At 48.7% G+C, this 27,675-nt stretch overlaps 1 protein-coding gene across 1 annotated transcript in view; it reads left to right on the forward strand.

Moving 5' to 3' along the window:
- Positions 1-693: 693 nt before the first annotated feature.
- LOC136587286 (cholesterol transporter ABCA5-like) overlaps positions 694-27,675 on the forward strand; it is a 205,783-nt gene continuing 178,801 nt past the window's right edge. Inside the window, exons 1-2 of the mRNA XM_066585834.1 lie at positions 694-792; positions 21,906-22,017. Of these exons, the coding sequence (XP_066441931.1) occupies positions 21,916-22,017 (102 nt within the window). The 5' untranslated portion in view covers positions 694-792; positions 21,906-21,915. The remainder of the gene's footprint in view (positions 793-21,905; positions 22,018-27,675) is intronic.

The raw sequence follows: 27,675 nt of genomic DNA on the forward strand, positions 1-27,675 counted from the left end.
GGGGAAAAGCGCAGCACGCTCTATTTCTAGGCCAATTTCGTGTGGACGGAAAGGCCGTGGGATCCGCGTCATCGCCTAGCGAGGGCGTGGCATAATCTGTACCTGTCCGCTGTGTTCGTGCGCAGGCAGCTTCTGTGCCGCCCATCGCACAGTACAGAGTGTGACCCGCCGTCGCTAGGCGGCCCGTGGGTACTGCTCACTGCGGAAGGGTCGTGGGACAGGCGGCTTTCATTAACATCAATGGAAGCCGTCCGTGCGAGGCCCGCACCAAAATAGAAAATGCTGCGATTTCCCCCCGGCAAGCGGAAAATCGCAGGTAATGGCCACTCTGGGCAGGGAAGCGTGGTTTTACGTGTGCAGGCGCCATACTGTAAGGAAAAAATGTGTGAACTCATTCATTAGAATGGAATTCCTATTCGTGTGATTCCTCTGCGCACCGCAGGCGGCATCACTGTCGGTGTGACTGGGGGACGCGGCGCCCAGAAGCCGCAGCCGCCTGAGCTGCTTCCAGCCGACGGAGCGGTTTTACGGCATCTGGTGCCGCTGCTGATGAGTCACCGCCGGCTCTCCAGGCCGCCTGCACTGCTCCCCACTGAGCAGCAGGTGTCGCCAGCGGCCGCTCTGGTCCCTCCTCCCGGCTGTGTCAGTGCTGCGCTGCCCCGGGTTGCCGTGCTGTAGTGTTGTCATCGCCGGGGAGGAAGCCGGGCGGCCTGGGAGCCGTCACCAAGGTAACCGCCCTGCCGGAGCATCCTCGTCCTCCCGAAGCGCCGCGGCGGACAGGGTGAACGTGAGGTAAGTTGTGCGGCGTGTGGCCATTGTGTGCCCGGTGACCCTTCGCATGAGGTGCCTGCAGTGCCCGGACAGGTGGTGGCAGCGCCCTCATATCCCAGGCTAGTGATGGCAGCGCCCCTATATAAGAGCTGGTGGTGGCAGCGCCCCCATATTGGAGCTGGTGGTGGCAGCACCCCTATATCCCTGGCTGGTGATGGCAGCTCCCCTGTATGAGAGCTGGTGATGGCAGCGCCTCTATGTCCCGGGCTGGTGGTGGCAGTGCCCCCATATGAGAGCTGTTGGTGGCAGCACCCCTATATCCCGGGCTGGTGGTGGCAGCGCCCCAATGTCCCGGGCTGGTGGTGGCAGCACCCCTATATCCCTGGCTGGTGATGGCAGCTCCCCTGTATGAGAGCTGTTGGTGGCAGCACCCCTATATCCCGGGCTGGTGGTGGCAGCGCCCCAATGTCCCGGGCTGGTGGTGGCAGCACCCCTATATCCCTGGCTGGTGATGGCAGCTCCCCTGTATGAGAGCTGTTGGTGGCAGCACCCCTATATCCTGGGCTGGTGGTGGCAGCGCCTCTATGTCCCGGGCTGGTGGTGACAGCGCCTCTATGTCCCGGGCTGGTGGTGGCAGCGCCTCTATGTCCCGGGCTGGTGATGGCAGCTCCCCTGTATGAGAGCTGGTGATGGCAGCGCCTCTATGTCCCTGGCTAGTGGTGGCAGTGCCTCCATATGAGAGCTGTTGGTGGCAGCACCCCTATATCCCGGGCTGGTGGTGGCAGCGCCCCAATGTCCCGGGCTGGTGGTGGCAGTGCCCCCATATGAGAGCTGTTGGTGGCAGCACCCCTATATCCCGGGCTGGTGGTGGCAGCGCCCCAATGTCCCGGGCTGGTGGTGGCAGCACCCCTATATCCCTGGCTGGTGATGGCAGCTCCCCTGTATGAGAGCTGTTGGTGGCAGCACCCCTATATCCCGGGCTGGTGGTGGCAGCGCCCCAATGTCCCGGGCTGGTGGTGGCAGCACCCCTATATCCCTGGCTGGTGATGGCAGCTCCCCTGTATGAGAGCTGTTGGTGGCAGCACCCCTATATCCTGGGCTGGTGGTGGCAGCGCCTCTATGTCCCGGGCTGGTGGTGACAGCGCCTCTATGTCCCGGGCTGGTGGTGGCAGCGCCTCTATGTCCCGGGCTGGTGATGGCAGCTCCCCTGTATGAGAGCTGGTGATGGCAGCGCCTCTATGTCCCTGGCTAGTGGTGGCAGTGCCTCCATATGAGAGCTGTTGGTGGCAGCACCCCTATATCCCGGGCTGGTGGTGGCAGCGCCCCAATGTCCCGGGCTGGTGGTGGCAGCGCCCCTATGTCCTGGGCTGGTGGTGGCAGCGCCCCTATATCCTGGGCTGGTGGTGGCAGCGCCCCAATGTCCCGGGCTGGTGGTGGCAGCGCCCCAATGTCCCGGGCTGGTGGTGGCAGCGCCCCAATGTCCCGGGCTGGTGGTGGCAGCGCCCCTATATCCTGGGCTGGTGGTGGCAGCGCCCCTATATCCCGGGCTGGTGGTGGCAGCGACCCTATATGAGAGCTCTATGGCGGCACACATTGTGGGGATCATCCTACCCGCTCGTGCCGGCTGCAGAATAATGCGGCACGTTTACTTCCTGCAGCGGGGAAATTAATGGCGTTGCTCGTTTGGCGGCAATTTTTTTTCTTTCGTTTAAAAGAGTTTGCCATCATAGGACGGGGGTCTTACTGTAGAGCCGCGGGGCGTGTGCGCCATTCCTGGCCCGGAGACAGGGAACCTACATGAAGCGGCCTTTGCACCATTTTTTTGGTTAAAATCGGTGTGAAATTCCTCCGTTTTTATGCGCCGTCCGTCGTGAATTTTTGATGTTTGTTCTTTTTGTATTCCTCCACAGAAGTCTGCGCGGAGCCGGCTGACATGAGCGCCACATCTAAAGCGTGCGGCGTTCTGAAACAAAACGCCGCAAAAACATACAAAGTGAGGAAAATTACAAAAATAGCGCAGTTTTTTTAGGCGTCTCATAATAACCTCTCTGCACCCGGCCGCCGCCGATTTGATGAAAAAAGCAGCAAAATAAAGACAGGGAAAAATACCGCCATGCAGCGCAGAGAAAGGCGGTCCGGCTGCGGCAGATCCTTCCTCCCGGCGTCACACGGGCGTATTTGTGAGAGTAGGACCAATGGCTTCATTCGCGTCTCCGTATTAGCACCTGGGGGGGGGGCGGCGCAAATACGCGCCATACGAAGGGAGGTGCGTGATATGCTGCGAAAGGACACATCTGGGACTCATTAACACTAATTAGTACAATCCGTGCGTCTTTGTTTGCCGCGCGCCGATGAACATTTCTTGCGGTGTCAAACATACAGTAAAATACACCGACATGCGCACAAAAAGCCCAAAAAGCTCATTCCAGAAATATGCAACGCGAGAGCGAACGATGACGTCATTTCTTGTTCAAACGAGAGATTGCCTGTTGTAGACGGACCTCGGGCCGCTCTCACGCACACGTTTTGCCACGATATTTACCAACATTTTCAAACGCATGTCACAGCGTTCACAGCGCTTGTTAACGCACCCCATCATTGTGATGAAGTGCGTTAAAAAAGCGCAAAAACGTGCCAAAATAGAGCAGACGGCGTTTGAAAATTGCGGCATCAGATAACGACGCGTTTGAGCGCCGGTCTGCGAGGCCCCATTGCGGGAGCGTTGTACCGCGATTACTGCGACGTTCAAAACGCAGCGGTAATCGTAGTAAAAAGCTGATGTGTGAGAGAGGCCTTAGACATATTTGCGCAATGTACGTGGAGTTTTCGCACATGCGTGTGCGCGTGTTTTACAGTATTTTTCGTGCGCACGCCTTGTGTATTTGTGTGTGTAAAAAGACATGCAAGCATGCCGCTGTAGATTTTTTAATGCGCAATTAAGTTTTGTTACCGTGTTTCCCTTAAAATAAGACCCTGTCTAATACTAATTTGTGCCTCAAAAGAGGCGCAGGGTCTTATTTTTGGGGGATGTCTTACTAATACTTACCTAGCAGCCGCGGTTCGGGTCCCTCCCGCTGGTCTCTGGGGTTCCGTAGCTCCGCCGCGCTTCCTGCACTCCTCGGCCGCTGACAAAACATCACTTCTGGTTGGGGCGTCAATAAATCCCGCCTCCAGGAAGCAATGGCTCTGATTGGCCAGCGAGTCACATTGGTTCAGCGAGCTATGTATTGATTGGCTGAGAGCAGTTCAAATACACCCGTGTGAATAAGACTCTAAGGTACTGTCAGACGGAGCGATCTAACGATATCGGAGTCGCTCGTGCAGCCTGTTTATACGGGCGGATACATCATTAGCGCACAAGTCGTTTACTCGTTCACATCCGCTTTATAAGTGACTGCGAACGACTGAACGATCGATATAAACGGAATGATTGGCGCACGAGCCAGCGCTGGTTTTCATGCCTGTATAAAATGAATGATGGACACTAAGTGAATGATTTATTCTTCATTCGTTGGGTGCCTTTACACTGAACGATCATTCACATTTGAAGGATCCAGCGTTTTTTGGAAGGTTCCGTTCAGTGCAGCTTTATTTACGGATGAAGTCGGCATGAGCAGGATGTTACGGGGTTGGCGCCGCTGCTGCACCGTCCCGCTTTATGTCGATTTACTGGAGGCTACAAAGTGCTGAGAAGCTGCAGCCCTGTTTCTGCGTGTCGGTGAAGATGGACTCATATGTCTAATGCCCATTTATACGGGCAAGCTGTTGGCAAACATGCCAGTGTTACACAGGAGCGAGCATCGCTGGATCACTCGCAGCGCTGCAGGAATGGTGTTGCAGTGGGTCGGGGAGAAAAAACTACCATCAAGTCTGCCGGGGACCTAAGAAGTCGTGCGGCGGAGCCGGACAGCACCTTGTTTTAGGGGTAGGACTTCCTACTGTAGAAGTTGCATGGCGCCGCACGAAAATCGCCTTTTCATGCAATGCAACAGAAAAGAGGCTCCATAGGGAAACGTGGGCTCCAAAACAGCGCAATATTTAGCAACCCATAGTTTTTTTTTCTTGCAATGTAGCCCCCTACAAAGCATCACTAATGTGAAGGAACCCGTGGGAAAGCAGGGGCTTCACATACATGCGATTCGTATTGCCAGGAAATCCTGCTATTCTGTTGCCTGTGTGAATCCGGCCCCAAAGCTCCTCAACATTCTCCCTATGATGAGATTGGGGACACTAACCTCTGCACCCCAAACAAATGACCAGAGTCTTGTAAGGTACCTTTCACACGGGACAGAACTACGCCGCAGGACGCACCCAAATCCGCAGCTACGGAATTCCCCATTAAGTGCTGCGGATTATCATGCAGGCAGGTTTTAAGCCGTTGTCAATGCTGCATCCAAATCTGCAGGCAACCTGCTAAAATGTTCTGTGCTGACCAGAAGCGTCCTAATGTATCTTAATGAGCCATGACCTGTTTGGGCCTTAATGACCAACTAAACGGTATCGTTCTTGCCTCTGTGCACTTCGGCAGATATGCCTTTTTCCCCATTTTTTCAGGGACCTTGCTGTATGAGATCTTGTGATATGTTTAAGACATTGTATATCTTTTTAATGCTGCTTGGGGGGTATATATTAATTAGGGCCTTCTTACACTAGCGTTTTCTGTTGTGCTGTTCCTTCATGGAAGAAGAATAAACACGGGAACTTATAACTACCATGCAGATGTTGTCCATAGTCAGACGTGACCACAGAACCCCAGTGTTATAAGGCAGCAGTGCTAGCCACTTAGTCATTCAAAGTCTTCCTTCTTCCTCATAGAATCATAGAATGGTAGAGTTGGAAGGGACCTCCATGGTCATCCGGTCCAACCCCCTGCTTAATGCAGGATCACTAAATCATCCCAGAGAGATGTCTGTCCAGCCTCTGTTTGAAGGAGAACTCGCCACCTCCCGTGGCAACCTGTTCCACTCATTGATCCCCCTCACTGTCTAATATCTAATCTGTGTCTCCTGCCTTTCAGTTTCATCCCATTGCTTCTAGTCTTTCCTTGTGCAAATGAGAATAGGGCTGATCCCTCTGCACTGTGACAGCCCTTCAGATATTTGTAGACAGCTATTAAGTCTCCTCTCAGCTTTCTCTTCTGCAATCAAAACCTTACCAGATCCTTTAACCCAGTGTTCCCCAACTCCAGTCCTCAGGGACCGCCAACAGATCATGTTTTCAGGATTTCCTCAGTATTACACAGGTGGTATAATTATTGTCAGTGCCGCAGACATTGCCACAGGTGTTCTTACTATAGGATATCCTGAAAATATGACCTGTTGGTGGTCTCTGAGGACTGGAGTTGGGGACCCCTTCTTTAACCGCTCCTCGTAGGATATGATTTGCAGACCGCTCACCATCTTGGTAACTCTTCTCTGAACTTGCTCCAGTTTGTCTATGTCTTTTTTTAAAGTGGGGTGCCCAGAACTGGACACAGTATTCCAGATGAGGTCTGACTAAGGAAGAGTAGAGGGGGATAATGACCTCTATGCTTCTCTTAATACATCCCAGAATTGTGTTTGCCTTTTTAGCTGCTGCATCACATTGTTGACTCATGTTCAGTCTGCGATCTATTAGTATTCCCAAGTGTTTTTCACATGTGCTGCTTAGTCCAATTCCTCCTCTTGCTTCTTCCTTCTCTGGAGGAAGAGGAATAGATCTTATGATTCTCCTTCTTCTATTTCTTCTACTTCACCTCCTTCTCTTTCTTCTTCTCCTTCTCTTCTGGAGGAACTGAAAGAAGGAGAAAGAGGAAGAAGGAGAAGAAGAAAGAAAAAGCCTGGTGGCTTAGACAATACCACTGTTGCCTCGCTATGCTGGGTTCCTAGGTTCAAATGTGACCAACGACAACACCTGCATGCACTTTGTATTTCTTGATCTCCTCAAGAGATGAAAGAAGTGAGAACAAGCATGGTGGCTCAGTCATTAGCACTGCTGTCTTGCAGCGCTGCAATTGTAGGCTCAAGTGTGATGGCTGTATGGAGTTTTTCGAAGTTTTTTGCAGTGTGAATATAGAAAAAAGCTATTTCTGCCATTTTTCATTTATTTATATTGTTCGTGTTTCACACTGAATAACCTGTTAAATAAATCCTTCAGGTTCTTGTAGTCATGGATTGTTTTTGTCATTTGTGAGTAAGAAAATTAAAAGGCGGCTCTATAGGGAAACGTGGGCGATAAAAAAAATCGCAACGCACAGAAGGATAGGACATGCTGCAATTTTTTAATAGCGCAACATCGCATGAGTGAAAACATTGCAAATGTGAAGGAAACCATTGGTTTCATAATTCTGCATCTGTAGTCGCTCTCGCATCGTGTGAAAATCGCATGATTTTATCGCCCTTGTTAAACTACCCTAAGGGCTCCTTCACACTGGCGAGGGCGATATCGATCCATAAATCACGGCCCGATTTTGCCCTCACCATCCTTCTGAAAACCCCTGGATGATAGGCGTTTTCACATGCACACAGCCCCACATCACTGCGGGGATGAAGGAATCCCCCGGCGTGGCTGTCACAGCCGCGGCAGGAGATCGCGAGGTTCTCCCATTGTTTTCATTGGGGCCAGCGCTGCATTGGAAAGAATGGGCGATATCGCAAAAAGATAGGACATGCTGCGATTTTTTTTTCCACGCAGAATCGCAGGAGTAAAAACATCGCAAATGAGAATAAAACCATTGAAAATCATTGGTGTTATAATCATGCGTTTTTACTTACTCCTGCATCGCGAGAAAATCACGCAATTTTCTCGCCAGTAGGTTGGGTCTACACAGGACTGATTTCCAGCTAATGTCGGCAGCAGGCATTCCATTGTAGATCAGCCGCGGACAGCCCGCCCCCAAACCTGCAGTATTCGGTGCGCGTTTTATCACGGATTCCGCAGCGGAGACGGCGATAAAATTGATAAGCCGCAGAATTGAATTCTTCACCGGGGGTCAGTTTACGCTCGGGTTTTGTGCAGGTTATTTCTGCAGCTTCTGGATTAGATTTTCAAAATCTCATTCGTTTTGCTGCTGCTGTAAATGCCGTGGAGTTTCTGTGCGGACGGTCTGCATGGAAATTCTGCGGCAATTGCGCATCGTGTTCACATCGTGTTTACTCTTTTGCTGTGTTCACACCGGTCTCACAGTTACTGCTTAGAACTGAAGCCATAGGGCTGTGGCAGAGCTGTAATGTGATGGACCCTGGTGACTTAAAATAGGACTATTAGTAATTATTAGTTACTAATACAGTGATATTACTGATACAATGTGCCGAATCTCCCGATACAATGTGCTGATACAATGTGCTGATACAATGTGCCGTAGCTCCTGATACGATGTGCCGTAGCTCCTGATACGATGTGCCGTAGCGCCTGATACGATGTGCCGTAGCTCCTGATACGATGTGCTGATACAATGTGCCGTAGCTCCTGATACAATGTGCTGTAGCTCCTGATACAATGTGCCGAATCTCCCGATACAATGTGCCGAATCTCCCGATACAATGTGCTGTAGCTCCTGATACAATGTGCTGTAGCTCCTGATACAATGTGCTGTAGCTCCTGATACAATGTGCTGTAGCTCCTGATACAATGTGCTGTAGCTCCTGATACAATGTGCTGTAGCTCCTGATACAATGTGCTGTAGCTCCTGATACAATGTGCTGTAGCTCCTGATACAATGTGCTGTAGCTCCTGATACAATGTGCTGTAGCTCCTGATACAATGTGCTGTAGCTCCTGATACAATGTGCTGTAGCTCCTGATACAATGTGCTGTAGCTCCTGATACAATGTGCTGTAGCTCCTGATACAATGTGCTGTAGCTCCTGATACAATGTGCTGTAGCTCCTGATACAATGTGCTGTAGCTCCTGATACAATGTGTTGTAGCTCCTGATACAATGTACTGTAGTTCCTGATACAATGTGCCGTAGCTCCTGATACAATGTACTGTAGCTCCTGATACAATGTACTGTAGCTCCTGATACAATGTACTGTAGTTCCTGATACAATGTGCCGTAGCGCCTGATACAATGTGTTGTAGCTCTTGATACAATGTACTGTAGCGTCTGATACAATGTGCTGTAGCTCCTGATACAATGTGCCGTAGCGCCTGATACAATGTGCTGTAGCGCCTGATACAATGTGCTGTAGCTCCTGATACAATGTGCTGTAGCTCCTGATACAATGTGCTGTAGCTCCTGATACAATGTACTGTAGCTCCTGATACAATGTACTGTAGCTCCTGATACAATGTACTGTAGCTCCTGATACAATGTGCCGTAGCTCCTGATGCAATGTACTGTAGTTCCTGATACAATGTGCTGTAGCTCCTGATACAATGTACTGTAGCTCCTGATACAATGTGCCGTAGCTCCTGATGCAATGTGCCGTAGCTCCCCACACAATGTGCCGTAGCTCCTGATACAATGTGCTGCAGCTCCTGATACAATGTGCCGTAGCTCCTGATACAATGTGCCGCAGCTCCTGATACAATGTGCCGTAGCTCCTGATACAATGTACTGTAGTTCCTGATACAATGTGCTGTAGCGCCTGATACAATGTGCTGTAGCTCCCCACACAATGTGCCGTAGCTCCTGATACAATGTGCCGTAGCTCCTGATACAATGTGCTGTAGCTCCTTCCTGATACAATGTGCCGTAGCCCCTGATACAATATGCTGTAGCTCCTGATACAATGTGCTGTAGCTCCTGATACAATGTGCTGTAGCTCCCGATACAATGTGCTGTAGTTCCTGATACAATGTACTGTAGTTCCTGATACAATGTACTGTAGTTCCTGATACAATGTACTGTAGTTCCTGATACAATGTACTGTAGTTCCTGATACAATGTGCCGTAGCTCCCGATACAATGTGCTGCAGCTCCTGATGCAATGTGCCGTAGCTCCCCACACAATGTGCCGTAGCTCCCGATACAATGTGCTGCAGCTCCTGATGCAATGTGCCGTAGCTCCCCACACAATGTGCCGTAGCTCCTGATACAATGTGCCGTAGCTCCTGATACAATGTGCTGTAGCTCCTTCCTGATACAATGTGCCGTAGCGCCTGATACAATGTGTTGTAGCTCCTGATACAATGTGCTGTAGCTCCCGATACAATGTACTGTAGTTCCTGATACAATGTGCTGTAGTTCCTGATACAATGTACTGTAGCTCCTGATACAATGTACTGTAGCTCCTGATACAATGTGCCGTAGCTCCTGATACAATGTACTGTAGTTCCTGATACAATGTGCCGTAGCGCCTGATACAATGTGCTGTAGTTCCTGATACAATGTGCTGTAGTTCCTGATACAGTGTGCTGTAGCTGCCGATACAATGTACTGTAGTTCCTGATACAATGTGCTGTAGTTCCTGATACAATATACTGTAGTTCCTGATACAATGTACTGTAGTTCCTGATACAATGTACTGTAGTTCCTGATACAATGTGCTGTAGCTCCTGATACAATGTGCTGTAGTTCCTGATACAATGTGCTGTAGCTGCCGATACAATGTACTGTAGTTCCTGATACAATGTGCTGTAGTTCCTGATACAATATACTGTAGTTCCTGATACAATGTACTGTAGTTCCTGATACAATGTACTGTAGTTCCTGATACAATGTGCTGTAGCTCCTGATACAATGTGCTGTAGTTCCTGATACAGTGTGCTGTAGCTGCCGATACAATGTACTGTAGTTCCTGATACAATGTGCTGTAGTTCCTGATACAATATACTGTAGTTCCTGATACAATGTACTGTAGTTCCTGATACAATGTGCTGTAGCTCCTGATACAATGTGCTGTAGCTCCTGATACAATGTGCTGTAGTTCCTGATACAATGTGCTGTAGTTCCTGATACAATGTGCTGTAGCTCCTGATACAATGTGCTGTAGTTCCTGATACAATGTACTGTAGTTCCTGATACAATGTGCTGTAGTTCCCGATACAATGTGCTGTAGCTCCCGATACAATGTGCTGTAGTTCCCGATACAATGTACTGTAGTTCCTGATACAATGTACTGTAGTTCCTGATACAATGTACTGTAGTTCCTGATACAATGTACTGTATTTCCTGATACAATGTGCTGTAGTTCCTGATACAATGTGCCGTAGCTCCTGATACAATGTACTGTAGTTCCTGATACAATGTGCCGTAGCGCCTGATACAATGTACTGTAGTTCCTGATACAATGTGCTGTAGTTCCTGATACATTGTGCCGTAGCTCCTGATACAATGTACTGTAGTTCCTGATACAATGTGCCGTAGCGCCTGATACAATGTGTTGTAGCTCCTGATACAATGTGCCGTAGCGCCTGATACAATGTGTTGTAGCTCTTGATACAATGTATTGTAGCGCCTGATACAATGTGTTGTAGCTCCTGATACAATGTACTGTAGCTCCCGATTCAATGTGCTGTAGCGCTTGATACAATGTGCCGTAGCGCCTGCATGCGACTAATAATGTCGTATTGAACTGCTTCTTATGATTGGCAGTAAGAATAGACTATGATTCGGCTTTGTAGCGGGGTTATGTATTGAGGCCTGGAATTCTTTCAACTAGTAATAAGATGAGTTTGTATTGATTGTAAGCGGACTAATGTCTGTATAGAAGGAGTGTGCCGGTTCCAGAACACCACTTAGAACACCATATACATATTTTATTGACACACTTGCTGGACTTGTCACAAGTTCGTTGAACAGGAAATAAAGACACGAGGCTGGCAGGAGTCCTGAAATCTGATTGCAATCTTATCGCTCCCTTATGTACACAAGTGAGATGTAATCATCTTCAGGCTCCTTATTATGCCATTTATTATATTTATGTGTGTATACGTATCTCCTGATAATGGCCAGCACAATGAAGGATATCTATACAATTTTAGGTTTTTATATTATGGCCGATCGGTGGATATACACACAGATATTTGTTTATAAGCATCTTCAGTGTGATGAATGTAAGGGTGCATTAAGACGGGCGTATGGGTATTTAAGTCTTTGAATGTGCAGTGTACTAGGCAGAGAGGATTACTGAACAGGCAGGGGCAAGCACAATGGGTAGCGGACATGCCGAGATGTAGCGCTAGTGACGGAACAGGGCTGGGATCAGCTATGATGTAGCGCTAGTGACGGACCAGGGCTGGGATCAGCTGAGATGTAGCGCTGGTGATGGAACAGGGCTGGGATAAGCCAGAATGTAGCGCTGGTGGTGGAACAGGGCTGGGATCAGCCGGGATGTAGTGCTAGTGATGGAATAGGGCTGGGATCAGCGGGGATGTTGTGCTAGTGATGGAACAGGGCTGGGATCAGTTGAGATGTAGCACTGGTGATAGAGCGCTGGGATCAGCCGGGATGTAGCGCTAGTGACGGAACAGGGCTGGGATCAGCTGAGATGTAGCGCTGGTGACAGAACAGGGCTGGGATCAGCCAGGATGTAGCGCTGATGATGGAATAGGGCTGGGATCAGCCGGGATGTAGTGCTAGTGACGGAACAGGGCTGGGATCAGTTGAGATGTAGCACTGGTGATAGAAGAGCGCTGGGATCAGCCGGGATGTAGCGCTAGTGACGGAACAGGGCTGGGATCAGCCAGGATGTAGCGCTGATGATGGAACAGGGCTGGGATCAGGCGGGATGTAGTGCTAGTGATGGAACAGGGCTGGGATCAGCTGAGATGTAGCTCGGGTGACAGAACAGGGCTGGGATCAGCTGGGATATAGCGCTGGTGATGGAACAGGGCTGGGATCAGCCGGGATGTAGTGCTAGTGATGGAACAGGGCTGGGATCAGTTGAGATGTAGCACTGGTGATAGAAGAGCGCTGGGATCAGCCGGGATGTAGCGCTAGTGACGGAACAGGGCTGGGATCAGCTGAGATGTAGCGCTGGTGACAGAACAGGGCTGGGGTCAGCCAGGATGTAGCGCTGATGATGGAACAGGGCTGGGATCAGGCGGGATGTAGTGCTAGTGATGGAACAGGGCTGGGATCAGCTGAGATGTAGCACTGGTGATGGAAGAACGCTGGGATCAGCCGGGATGTAGCGCTAGTGACGGAACAGGGCTGGGATCAGCTGAGATGTAGCTCGGGTGACAGAACAGGGCTGGGATCAGCTGGGATATAGCGCTGGTGATGGAACAAGGCTGGGATCAGCCGGGATGTAGCGCTAGTAATGGAACAGGGCTGGGATCAGCCGGGATGTAGCGCTAGTGACGGAACAGGGCTGGGATCAGCCAGGATGTAGCGCTGATGATGGAACAGGGCTGGGATCAGGCGGGATGTAGTGCTAGTGATGGAACAGGGCTGGGATCAGCTGAGATGTAGCTCGGGTGACAGAACAGGGCTGGGATCAGCTGGGATATAGCGCTGGTGATGGAACAGGGCTGGGATCAGCCGGGATGTAGTGCTAGTGATGGAACAGGGCTGGGATCAGTTGAGATGTAGCACTGGTGATAGAAGAGCGCTGGGATCAGCCGGGATGTAGCGCTAGTGACGGAACAGGGCTGGGATCAGCTGAGATGTAGCGCTGGTGACAGAACAGGGCTGGGGTCAGCCAGGATGTAGCGCTGATGATGGAACAGGGCTGGGATCAGGCGGGATGTAGTGCTAGTGATGGAACAGGGCTGGGATCAGCTGAGATGTAGCACTGGTGATGGAAGAACGCTGGGATCAGCCGGGATGTAGCGCTAGTGACGGAACAGGGCTGGGATCAGCTGAGATGTAGCTCGGGTGACAGAACAGGGCTGGGATCAGCTGGGATATAGCGCTGGTGATGGAACAAGGCTGGGATCAGCCGGGATGTAGCGCTAGTAATGGAACAGGGCTGGGATCAGCCGGGATGTAGCGCTAGTGACGGAACAGGGCTGGGATCAGCCGGGATGTAGCGCTGGTGATGGAGGAGCGCTGGGATCAGCTGGGATGTGGTGCTGGTGGTGGAACAGCGCTGGGATCAGCCGGGATGTAGCGCTGGTGGTGGAACAGGACTGGGATGTAGTGCTGGTGATGGAAGAGCGCAGGGATCAGCTGGGATGTAGTGCTGGTGGTGGAACAGGGCGGGGATCAGCTGGGATGTAGTGCTGGTGGCGGAACAGGGCTGGGATCAGCCGGGTTGTAGCGCTGGTGGCAGAACAGGGCTGGGATCAGCCGGGATGTAGCGCTGGTGGTGGAACAGGGCGGGGATCAGCTGAGATGTAGCGCTGGTGGCGGAACAGGCTGGGATCAGCCGGGATGCAGCGCTGGTGGTGGAACAGGGTGGGGATCAGCCAGGATGTAGTGCTAGTGATGGAACAGGGCTGGTATCAGAGTTAAAGGGGTTGGCCCACAGAAGCAAGTGCAGTTATGCACTTCTGTATGGCCATATTAATGCACTTTGTAATATACATCGTGCATTAAATATTGGCCATGCAGAAGTTATACACTTACCCCCTCCGGTGCTGGCGTCCCCATCTCCATGGCGACGACTGAAGCCTTCTTCTCTGGTCGCCGCAACAGTCGCGCTTGCGCAGAAAGGAATCCTCTACTGGAGACTCCGGGCTCACGAGCTGCGTCCTGGCTCCTCTCCCTTCTCAGCGTCATCGCGTAGCTCCGCCCCATCACGTGGTGCCGATCAGCCAATGAGGTGGCTGTAATCGGCAGTGGAGCTCAGACTGGAGAAGAACATCCACGGTGCACCATGGGAGAAGACCCGCAGTGCAGCATGGGAGAAGACCAGCGGTGCACCTTGGGAAATGACGGCGGCCATCTTGGAAGAAGATTTTTATAACTTCATGAAACAGCTTCATGGTGAGTAGAAACGCTCTAAAAAAAAACGATTTACAGGGGTAGTTTGTAATGCTTGCTTAACATGGGGGACTGGGGTGTGAAAATGTTTTCGTTTTGGCCGCGGGACAACCCCTTTAAGAACTAGAGTTGGATAAGGAAAAGTTGTGTACTGAACGCAGGGTTGGGGGGGGGGGATGCAGCCCAATAGGTTTCAATATTATAGTAATATAATAAAGAAAAAAATAGTGCTTAGGGAACGGTTCAATACCAAATTAATGGATGTGGGAAAAAAAGTATCCAATGACTTCCTATCATGAGAGTTTTGTTTTCCTGCCTCGATCCTTCCTCAGTACATCTTTTTCTACTTTCATTCCTCAGTCTTGGTAGAAGGGGAACTGATGATGTAATTACAGGGGAGCTGTGATCACCGATATAACATCCCTCTCACCAATATCCCTCATGATAAGGATGTAGCTGCTATATGGGGATATTTAGATTCTGACCCCTCAGTGCTACACCACAGAGATCTTATTGTTCAATATAGAATTTGTAATTGTTTTAAATATAACTAATCTTTATTTTGCCACAAACAAGGGGTACCGCTATGGGTGTGAATTTGCCCCAAGCTATGCCAGTTTTGACCGTTGTGCCTTTACACTTACATTAGCGACCCCGTGTCGTCTTTTACAGATGCCTCATCAGTTACATTTTTCTTAGTTTGGGACGCTATTGCATCAGAATTGACTGAATGCATTAGTACGATAAATCAGAATAATTGGGGTCTGTAATTACTGGTAGTATTAGTAACAGAGGGATTATGTGGCACCTCGTGTTTTCAGATGTCCGGGCTTTTAGAGAGAATGGGAAAATTAGTACTGAAACATTCTAGCAAAAGGCTGACGCTAATAGTTACCTTGATTGTTTTAGTGGCCATTTAAAATCCTGGAAACGAAATATATCTTTTAGTCCAGGGATCCCCAACCACCGGGCCGCGGACCGGGGCCGGGCCGTTAGGTGTCTAGCGCCGGGCTGCGGCACCGCCGGGAACTTTTGCTCTAAACACAAGGCCCGCAGACCAAATCAGGCCCGCTGCCTTGTGCTATGTGGCCCGCCGCTGACCACCGAAGCGATTACCAGCGGGGGCGCACACACTGACGTCTGTGCAGCCAGGAACCTCCTCCCCGAGTCCCCTGCTCATTAGTTCCGCAGGAGAGGACTCGGGGAGGAAGCGTTCCGGGCTGCACACTGACATCAGGGCAAGCAGACATAGAGCGACGCTGACAGCAGGGAGGAGGTAAGTATATGGGTTGGAGGGCTGCTTACTACTGGGGGGGGCTGCCTATTACGGGGGGGTACTTATTACAGGGGAAGGGGCTGCCTATTACTGGGGGGGGCTGGTTATTACTGGGGGGGTGGGGGCTACCTATTACAGGGGAAGGGGCTGCCTATTACTGGGGGGGGCTGGTTATTACTGGGGGGGTGGGGGCTACCTATTACAGGGGAAGGGGCTGCCTATTACTGGGGGGTGGGGGCTACTTATTACAGGGGAAGGGGCTGCCTATTACTGGGGGGGGCTACTTATTACAGGGGAAGGGGCTGCCTATTACTGGGGGGGGGGCTACTTATTACAGGGGAAGGGGCTGCCTATTACGGGGGGGGGGCTGCGTATTACGGGGGGGGGGCTGCCTGTTACAGGGGGGCTGCATATTACGGGGGGGGGCTACTTATTACAGGGGAAGGGGCTGCTTATTACTGAGGGGGGACCTGCTTATTACTGGGGAGGGGGGCTGCTTATTACTGGGGTTGGTGGGGGCTACTTATTACAGGGGAAGGGGTTGCTTATTACTGGAGGGGCTGCCTATTACTGGGGGGGCTACTTATTACAGGGGAAGGGGCTGCTTATTACGGGGGGGGCTGCCTATTACTGGGGGGGACCTGCTTATTACTGGGGGGGGTTGCTTACTGGGGGGCTGCTTATTACTGGGGGGGGCTACTTATTACAGGGGAAGGGGCTGCTTATTACTGGGGGGCTGCCTATTACTGGGGGGTCTGCCCATTACTGGGTTGGGGGTCTGCCTATTACTGGGGGGGCTATTACTGGGAGGGGGGGCTGCCTATTACTGGGGGGGGCTGCCTATTACTGGGGTGGGGGGCTGCCTATTACTGGGGGGGGGTGCCTGCTTATTACGGATGGGACCTGCTTATTACTGGGGGGGGGCTGCTTATTACTGGGGGGCGGCTGCTTATTACAGGGGGAGGGGCTGCTAAGTACTGAGAGGTGGGGGCTGCCTATTAGTGAGGGGTGGGGGCTGTCTATTACTGGGGGAGGGGAGATAAATTATATGCTGCCCTATGTGTGTGCTGGGGGGGGGGGGATAGATTATATACTGCCCTATGTGTGTACTGCCAGGACATTCTAAATGTCATAATTAAATAAGAATGCACTAAACTCCAACTCCCTTCATAACCCCGCCCCATATAACCAAAGCCCCGCCCACGTCCCGCCCAACCCTGCCGGGCCTTGTAAAAATGGTCTTGCTTGAAGCTGGTCCCTGGTGCCAAAAAGGTTGGGGACCACTGTTTTAGTCAATTTAAAAGGGTCCACAGAAGTCGTTAGTCAGCGGCGAGTAATAACCGACAAGTTATGGTATTGAAAAACAGATTTTTAGATAAATGTTATCTAAGCACTTTAGTGGAAAATTCAGCCAGTAGAGCAAGATCCTCGCCTGCGGATATGAGTCTTAGCCTGCGGATATGAGTCCGCTCAAAAGTAAAGCTTCTCTTTGTAATAACACAGATATAATCACTAAGGCCGGGCTCACACCAACGTGCGTTAAACGCTGCGTATAAGACAAAGTGTTTTACTGGGCCGTATTGCCGCGTGCTGTCGCGTCTTCTGCCTGCGCATGAGTGTATCTCCCGCACGCTATTACACACCGGCTTACTGCTTTCTTCTTTTTTAAACTTTCCTTCTATTGTTCTGTAGCCGCACATACACAATGTAATTCTCGTACGCACCCATAGAGAACAATAGGGCTCTATGACGCGTATTACGCAGTACGATGGAGCATTCTGCGTTCTTTTTTATGCGTGTATTCTACACAATGAATATATGCAAGTGTGAGTTGAACAGCAGAAATCAATGTATTCGAATTGCCGCGATTTACCGCGGATTGTATGTGTGTACGTTACGCACGTAATACGCAATTCAAATACACTCATGTGAGCCTGGCCTTATTCTTCTACAGCGTTCATTGCTCAATATTCTGATATTAGAGGTATATTACGCCATCATTGGGGTATTCTTTAAAGTGACCCAGTTCTGAGGACCTCCTCCCTGAGAAATCTCGTACTATTTTTCTGAAGGGGAAAGCTTTGAAGAATCTATAGGCGCCTTCATGGTCGGGAAAGAAGCCTGGAGATATGAAGTTACTACTATAGAATCTATATTTGGGTTCTATAAGTGCGGCCCGTCTATACGAGTGCTGCTTCATATCTAACATAAAACTAAACACATAGTAGTGGAAGGGGAGATAGAAGCATTCCACGGCAGACACTACAGGGGTTGTGCTTGTAGCTAAGTCATTTATGTACTGGAATGCCTCTGCAAAATACTGTATGTTGGGCATAAGAGAGAGATTAGATAAACATCAGTCTGTGATGCTGCTGCTGCAGCCAATGAGCACGCTTCGTGTGATTGGCTGCAGCATCTTGCTTGATAACGGCTCAGACGGACTGCAACCTCTAAAGATGATGTCAGCAGGGAGACCGGGAGCCGGCGGCGGGGGACTAGCAGCATCAACTGGTTGTTATTTTATGCCGCGGGGAATGCCTTGGGATGCCCTTTCATAACTCGCCCAACCCCTTTAAGTTCTGTTACATGTAAGTTCTTGAATCATCATCGTCTGGGATGATTTAGTGATCCTGCACTGAGCGGGGGGTTGGACCCGATGACCTTGGAGGACCCTTCCAACTCTACCATTCTAGGATTCTATGTTAGAGGTTTCCTGAGATGCCATCTTTGGTCATTTTTGGTAAAAAGGATTCCATTCAGCTGTTTTTCTGTAAGAGCTCTATTCTATTGTCTGTAGGTACTGGGGTATGTCCGGCGTGATTCTGGACCACACAGAACCGCATCCTCATCTTTAGATACAAGCGAAATCAGAGTTTTGTAAAATATATTTACAATTTATATAATTCTCTGCTTGCTGTCATAGAATGGGAACCTTCTTTGTTTGCTTCCGCAGGGTGAAGTCCTGAGCTGGTCACAGCTGCCCGGCTCCCTCCAGTATTGTGGTGGCAGTTGTCTCTCATACCTGAGTGTGCATCACATGACCAGGACAGAGTTTGGTCTTCTGTTGCAATATGCATCTGTCCTGCGTAGGTGTCACTTATTGGGGTGCATTTGTGATTTGTATGCACCAGTTCCACCTGACAGCGATATGGACGGAGCTCGCACATGAATTAACGCGTTGACTTCAGTGTGTTTATCCGCATGAACGATTTTCCTCTCGCAGCGATGCTTTGGGGTAGAAGAATCGCTGCATTCCCTATTTTTGGGGTCCATTATTTTCTATGGACCAAAAAACAAATTTACATGGCATGCGATTTCCATGTGAATGCAGTGAGATTTGTAATTTTACCTATTGAACTATACAATATTCACATGTACCGAGATGCATTTATTCTCACAAAACGCATCACACTTGCATAGAAAATCGCCTGTTTCCGAACCTTAGGGGGTCCGTGTTGAGGTCTGCAGTGCGCTCAGTCCACGCTATGCCCTTCCATGTGTGATTTTCCTAGTGCAGTAAATGTGTGGATCCATGCGACGAGCGGCTCCTCCCGTGTGGTTAGACATTACTCTTGGCAGTCCCTCTGTGTTCTTGTCTTCTGCCTCAGTAGGGGGAGAAGGTACTGTGTGTAAACATGATGATACTTAGATAAACAGCGTTTGATGCTGCCAGGAGCACCAATGTTGGACAGAACTAAACCCCCTGTCTGTACCCGAAGAAAAACAGCAGCTGGTATTTATGTATTACAGGAAGCGCAGCCATCCCATTTGTAGACGTTTTTTTAATTTTATTTGGACTTCGTACATCTACGATGGCTAAAGCAACATATCATGCCGGGAAGTTGTAATGAAATTACTCTGTTCAGATTAACATTACTAGTAGTTATTGGGAAATCATAGTACCTGTGTTTTTTGGTGGCACACTGCTCTGCTACATGCATGTCACACATATATTCTTCATCCCGTACAACAGGGATCACAAGCAGCACAGCACTCAGGATGAAGGACCTGTGAACATGTTACCATCATGCTCCACCCCTGATCACATGATGGTGATGTCATCACAGGTCCTTCACCCCTATGCAGATTACAGGCGGACTAGATCCCCTACAAACCCCTTGCGGCCTCAGTTGCTATGTAGTACTAACGCCACCCAGTTGGACAGCAGCCATGTGCTTACAGGACCTGTGATGACATCACCATCATGTGATCAGGGGCGGAGCATGTAACTCACTCAAGATGAAGGACTTGTGATGACGTCACCACCATGTGACCAGGGGTGGAGCATGTAACTCACTCACAGACGGACAGGTGGTTGTATATATATATATATAAATATAAAAATTTATATAATAAAATCCTGCTGGCCATCCTTAACCCCTTAGTGACCAGGCTTTTTTGCTTTTTTCCATTTTTGTTTTCTCCAACTCCCTTTTAAAAAATCGTAGCTCCTTTATTTATCCATCGACGTCGCTGTATGAGGGCTTGTTTTTTGCGGGACGAGTTGTATTTTTCAATGGCACTATTTATTGTACCATATAATGTACTGAAAAACTTTTTAAAAATTCTTAGCGGAGAGAAATGGAAAAAAAAACGACATTCCACCATCTTTCGGTGCTTCCTGTTTCTACGGCGCACAAACTGCAACAAAAACGACCTGATATTTTTATTCTATGGATCAGTATGATTACTACGATACCAAACTTATATAGTTTTTTTTTTGCTGTAGTACTTGTATTTTTTTTTTAAGATATTTAATTTCTTTCAATTATTTTCTGCGGTCATTTTGTGTGCGCAATAACTTTTTTATTTTTCTGTCGACGTAGTTGTGCAAGGGCTCAATTTTTGCGGGATGTCCTGTAGTTTCCGCTAGTATCAATTTGGAATACATACAGGTTTTTGATCGCTTTTTATTGCATTTTTTCTGGAAGACAGGGTAACTAAAAAAGTGTATTTCTGGCATTCTTTATTTTTTTTTTCGGACGACGTTCACCGTACAGGAAAAATAATGCACTACTTTGATAGATCGGACTTTTACGGACGCGGCGATACCAAATACATATTTTTATTTTATGATTTAGATTTTTTTAGTAATTGATATGGCAAAATGGGGGGGGGGGGGGATTTAAACTTTTATAACTTTTTTTTTTTTTTTACAATTTAAAAAACTTTATTGATCTTTTTTTTAACTTTACTTTGAAGTCCCCCTGGGGGACTTTAACATGCGATGCTTTGATCGCTCCTGCAGTATGACGTAATGCTATAGCATTACGTCATACTGCTTTTTTACAGGCAGTCTATCAAGCCACCCTGTGTGGATAGCTTGATAGGCAGTCTGCTAAGGCAGCCCTGGGGCCATTCATTAGGCCCCCGGCTGCCATGACACCTGCACGGACCCCCCGATCTCACCGCGGGGGGCCCGTGCAGGACCCCCAAACAGCGTTCGGGGGATTTAAATGCCGCTGTCAGAATTGACAGCGGCATTTAAAGGGTTAATAGCCGCGAACGGCCGAGCGCGGCTATTGCCCGCGGGTGTCAGCTGTAATGAACAGCTGACGCCCGCGCTGTATGGAGGGAGATAGCGGCGCTACCTCCCTCCATACACGTCCTGCAGCTGCAGGATGTAAAAACACTATAGGGTGGTCACTAAGGGGTTAAAAACAATAACATATACTCACCCATCCAGGAGCCCTGCTGCTTCAGCAATGCAACTCTGTGCTCTCCGCCAACTCTTTGTTTACCTCCAGCTGCAGTCAACCACAGACCTCAGTATAAAGTAATATATATTCTGGAAAACCCCTTTTGTAAGGCAATAGGACACATGAATGACTTTGAGAGGACTTCTCCACTTTGGAAGACCTTGTGTGAGCAACTCATTAACAGCAGCTCATCAGCGGGTGATGTTTCTGTTGCAAAGTAGAAGGACAGAGTGGGAATAAAAAAGTAGTTTTTGAGAAGATCATGTTTTTCTTTCCTTGAGTTCCAATGTGGAGGGTGGATCTTTGAATGACTACCATCATTAGGCCGATATGTACTTAAATCAGTTGTCCTTTTTATCTCTGCAGATTTTTAAAGATGTCTTCGGATATGAAAGATGTCGGTGTGTGGGCGCAAACAAGGACTCTTCTATACAAAAATTACCTAGTAAAATGTAGGACAAAGAAGGACACGTTGCAGGTACGTATGGAGATCTTCTCTGCAGCTCAGCTCTACATTAGTTTCACATTCTCTGGGAAGCACAAGGGAATGTGGGCAAGATGCCATGGATGGAAAGTGCTGTGTCATAATAGCATGGAGAAAAAACATTAATTTCTTATATGCCTAAAGTTGACCTCAAACAAAAAATAGATGTCCGAAGGACTGTTCTTGGCCAACAGTCATCTTTCCTTAAGCCCCATTTACACATAACAATTATGTTTGAACGAACGAAAGACTGAACGAATTAACAACTTTTTTGCATACAAATGCTGAGCATTTAAACATACCAGTAATAGTTGTTTGGAATCCTCTCCATTTCCCTCATTAGCTAAAGTAAACTCTGGACATGTTGTTTGCTCAGCTGGGTGTGTGTTTATGCAAGGAATTTCTGGCCAGCAGCTTTTTAATTAGTGTGAAGATAAGCCACTGTTTTCTGCTACATGAGTAAATAAATAGTCATTGTGTTTTAGCAGGGCAAACAGTCACCCCTCCCCTCAAGTCCTTCAGTCTTTCAAAGACTAAACAAATGCCATTTAAATGAAGCAAAAAAAACCCAAAACTAAGGACGTTTTTATGCAGACTGAAACTCAGCGATTCGCATTTACTCGTAACGATTATCATGAAAATTCGTCAGTTTGAATGAATTTTAGAGTGATTATCTTTGCATGTAAATGGGCCTTCACTCCACCATGTACATATTCATTGAGCACCAACAAACAGACGTGACATTTCTTTGGAGGGAATGAGATAAGTGACTGCCAGGGGTCACGGGACAGTCATTCTCTTCCCATAAACCTCATCGAAATCGCAGTGCTGCCAAAAATCCCTTGTGTGACCGCACTTCTTATTCTATTAGCTCATTGGATTTGCTCACATCATGTAATACTTCATTCCTACTCTAATGATAGCAGCTGATCTCAGGGAAGGGTCCCCACTACCAGCTAGCTGAGTATCCGAGTAATCAAGTAGCCATATGTGACCTAATCCAGATGTCCAGGACGCCCCTAATTTACCACAAATGACCAAGGGAATTAACAGCTAGCTTTATATTACAGTTTCATGATAGGGAATGTTAGGGAAGCCATAAGTGAACTGCTGAACTCTTCCTCCTGCCTCTTCACGGAGGGTTACTATTTGATGAGTTCCCCCTCCCTCCCATCAGAGTTCAGGCGCTCCAGCTGGATTATCCATTTGCTCAACGGACATTTTTAGCTTTACTGTCCCCCCCTTTGAGCCTAGTATCAGTTATCCCTCCTCATAGTAACTGACTTAGAAGCTAAACACCAGTTCAGGTTACATGAGCCGCCGGCAGGTTGAGGATTTTTGTTTACACGAGTTATGTAGAGACAGTCAGTGTGCCAGCGCAGTGTCAGGTGAACGCCGGCAAGAAGCACGTATGGTGAAGGACACAGTGCACAATAAGGCACCGCGTGTAGTTGTGTAGTTGAAAGGTGCGGATGCTTTATTGTATAGAATATCAGCCTGTGACCTGCATGTTTTCTAGACTCAACTTACCAAAACTGGTTTGTGCATAAATAACCAGCCACCACCATTTAAAGCACCACTCTGGTTAGTTATTCCTTTTGGTCTGAAACGTCCTGGAGTTCTTCTCCTCAGATGGGTCATGTGAGATCATTCTTACCAGCTAAGAATTACTTTATGCTCTCTCAAAAAGCCAGTTTTCTGTCAGCATAATTGCCGTGGGATGATATGACATAGGGTAGCGGTTTCAGGCACTGGGGTAGAGCCATAGGTTTAATAGCCACAGGTCAGGAGAGTAGTCAAGGAAGAGCCAGGAGTCCACAACGGGAAGTCTCAGTTCACAGTGCAGATGGAGGAGGCAGGTAGCGTAGTCAGAAGGGAAGCCAGGGGTCAGCAATGGGAGGTCTCAGTTCGCAGTACAGATGGAGGAGGCAGGTAGCGTAGTCAGAAGGAAAGCCAGGGGTCAGCAACGAGAGGTTTCAGTTAAATAGCAGAGGAGCAGGCAAGTAGAACTTGATCAAGTCTTGGAGCACAATAATCACGCACTGGTTCGATGGCAGGGTCAGGCTTTTATAATGAGCCTAATTAGCAACAGAGCCAGGGTCAGGACAGGGGCGGGGTTTGCAGGATATAGGAACAAGACAAAGAGTCATGCAGGGGAACTATTCAAAGGCTGGATGGCTCAGTAGTGAGAGCTAATGACAAGTGCAGGAGGTCCCAGGCTCGATCCCTGACACATACTCTTGATGTCGTAAAATCGTATTACAGTTGCTACTGATGATATCACACAGTTATGACAAAAGAGATCATATCTTATCCTCCTGATTATATAATTATGGTCTGCAGTTTATTTAGGTAAATATAAAATAAAGGAAGTAATGACAGTGTTCTTCCAGCCGGCAGAGATGTTACTGACTCTAGCTGGTCATGTAATGCTGTGCTGATGCTGAGAAGTGCGAAAGTCAGCATAGAGAAGTCTCAGCATCAAGATGGTGTCTGATACATATCAGATAGGAGGCTGCACTGCATAGAGCAGACTGCTATATACAAAGCAGGCGTCCAGAGTGGGCAGAGATGGAAACATGTGTTTTCACCAAAGTGGCTCTTTAAAGAGGGTCTGTCACCTCATTTGTCCACATGGGCAACCATGTTTTGTAAAGCATCTCTTTTGATGGCGAGCTACTGGTTGAGGATGCAGCTGCCGGCAAGCCCAGTGGTGCTCATTAGGCTGACTGTGTAATGCATGGATACAAAATCCTCCAGGGAAAGAGCTGCTGCAGCAGGGGGGGGGGGGGGGGGCACGCGGGTAACATGATATAATAGCTAAATGCGTCTTGCTATCAATATGCGATCGAATTGCAGACTTATAGCTTTAATTCCAAGGGTTTAACAAAATATTGTACTAACCATTTGGGAATGACAGCCATTTCTACGTAGTTCCTCCATTTTCACAGGCTTAAAATTGGGCAAACTAAAACCATTTAAATATAAGGATTTTTTTAATACTTGGATGCAAATATTTTGCACTCAAAACTGCCTGAAGTCTGGAACCTCTTACAGTTCTCTGCTGTTGTCGCCTTCAGTTGCTGCTCGTTTGTGAGTCTTTCTATCTTTAAGGCCGCTTCCACACGGGTGATTTTTTTCCCAATGCGACAATGCTACAAATTGCATGTATGTAGAGCTCAGGCTTTTCTATGGGTTCTTCCACACGAGCGATGTTTTGTAGCGTGCGACACAGCGAGACTACAAAATCGCGGCATGCTTTATACAGCCACGATTAGTGATTTTTAAAAAAAAATTTTTTAGTGTTGCATCGCATCGCATGAAAACACATTTTTTTGTGCGGTGCGATGCAACCTTTACAGTAGAAAATCCTACTGTAAAAGCCCTAAACTAAGTCCTGGCTGCATAAAAAAAAAAATTACATCACCTACAGGCCCTGTCATCTCCAGCGTGCATCTCTTCTTCAGCCCCGGTCTTTAGTCTTCTGCCCGCCCGTCCTGGATTGGAGGTTTAAATCCCTGCCTCAAGGAAGCGCTGGCTGTGGTTGACTGAGCCACGGCGCTCGAGAACCAATCACAGCAATTCAATGAATGAATGAATGAATAGCTGTGATTGGTTCATCGACTGCTGGCTCTGATTGGCTGAGGCAGCACTCGAGAACCAATCACAGCCAGCGCTTCCTGGAAGCGGGGGTTTCATTCAACCTCTAATTCAGGAAGGGCTGGCAGAAGACTAAAGACCAGGGCTGAAGAGGAGACGCGTGATGTACCCTTTTTTTTTTTTTGATGCACATCGGGCTTGTTTTCGGGGTAGGGCTTCCTCCCTTTCAAGCCCCCCAAACATCTTGGCAAAAGCGTGTTACAAAGTAGCACAACTGTGTAACAGCGCAAAATCAAAATATTGCCGTGAGAAAAAGCAGCGATGTTGTACGGAGCACAGATGCGTTATTGCTGCGATTTTCTCACGGTGATATCGTGTTGCCCGTATGGAAGCAGACTAAGGCTAATTTCACATGGGAGGGTGCGATAGCAGGCCGTGAAACATGCGGTTTCGCCGCTGATGTGAAACAGTTTTGTATCTCATAATTTCTGGGAAGTAGCGATCCTGCGCCGTGGCTGACAGCTGCAGCGGAGGATCACGGAGTGCCTCCCAGTGTTTTCAATTGAGGTGCCATGCTGTCACTGGCCCCATGAATGGGTGATGCGAGGGCACACTCAGAGCTAGGACATGTGGCGATACTTTTTCCCACAACGCCCCACGACGCAGGAAAAAAAAATTGCTGCATGTGACCACATTCAAAAGAATAGGGTTCATATTTGTGCGTCTTGCAACGCACAAATTTTGAGGGGGAATTTCGGCCGTGTGAAAAACGGCGTAAACCTCAGTCAGGTTGAGGTCTGATTGAGGGTCCTTGCACACTTGCGTTTTTCTTGCAAGTCTTTTTCACGCAATATCCCTGAGAAAAACTGCAGCATGCCCTATTTTTGGGCACTTCTGTTGAAGAATCTCCCATTTTTCCCTATGGGAGCAGGGGAAAAAAAGCGCATTGTCCTGGCATGGATGTGCAAGTGCGCGCAATGTGTTTTTGCTCCCATAGGGAATCATGTGCAGTTTACACATGCGATGTTCACATGCATGAAAATTGCAAGTGCAGCGATGAATAAAAATGTTGCAAGTTTGCAAGTGAGATGAATAATGCTTTTGCCCGTGTAAATGCACCCTGAGGGCTTATTCACACGATCGCGTATTGGCTGGCTACCATGTGATGCAGGGGCCCGGCGTACATGCCGTCAGGCAGAGGGAGCTCTGCTAAGCTGTCTCCCCCTCCCCCTCGCCGGCTCACCTCCCCTCCAGCTGTTTGCAATGGGAGGGGACGGGACACGGCCGGAGCTAAGCTAAGCCCCTCGTCCGCAGCCAGCAATGGGAGGTTGAGGGGCTTAGCTCCTCCCCGCATCTCCCATTGCAAACAGCCAGAGGGGAGAAGAGAGGAGGAGAGAGTTTAACAGTCATGCTGCTAAACTCCTCTCCCACCTTCCTTCTCTGGCTGCTATCATTGGCTCCCATAGGAGTCTATGGCAGCGGCCATAGTTAGGCCAGGAAGATAGTTCCAGAGCTATCTTTCCTGCCTGGCGTAAAAGCACCCGGCCAGACGCTTTTACGCCACGGGAAAACACCTGTGTGATTTGATGAATTGGATATATCGGCCATGAAAACGGCGGCCGATATACGCTCATGTGAATAAGCCCTAAATCTGAGCAGAAAATCACGCTCTATACACTTCAGATATGATCCTGTTATCTCTGCTCATAGTCACATCGTCAGTAAACACCAGTGAGCCAGTCCCATTGGCACCATAACACAGCCATGTGCGACATGTGAAGTGCCATGCTTCGGGTCACAAGCCCTTCCCTTTCTTCCTCATACTGTTCTCTTCCCATTATTCTGGTGGAACATCATCTTGGCTTCATCTGTCCAAGGAATCTTGTTCCTCAACAAGGCGCCTTGTAAGATCTGTCCTAGGGAGGTTTCATCTGGGCTTACTGCTCTTGGGTATTTTCCAGTGGTTTGTATCTTGAGATAACGTCTAGATCCAGGCACAACACATTTTATTTCCAAGAACAAACAGCCAAAAAACCCTTCTCATCAAATGAT

This window comes from Eleutherodactylus coqui, chromosome 13, assembly GCF_035609145.1.
Source record: "Eleutherodactylus coqui strain aEleCoq1 chromosome 13, aEleCoq1.hap1, whole genome shotgun sequence".
NCBI lineage: Eukaryota > Metazoa > Chordata > Amphibia > Anura > Eleutherodactylidae > Eleutherodactylus > Eleutherodactylus coqui.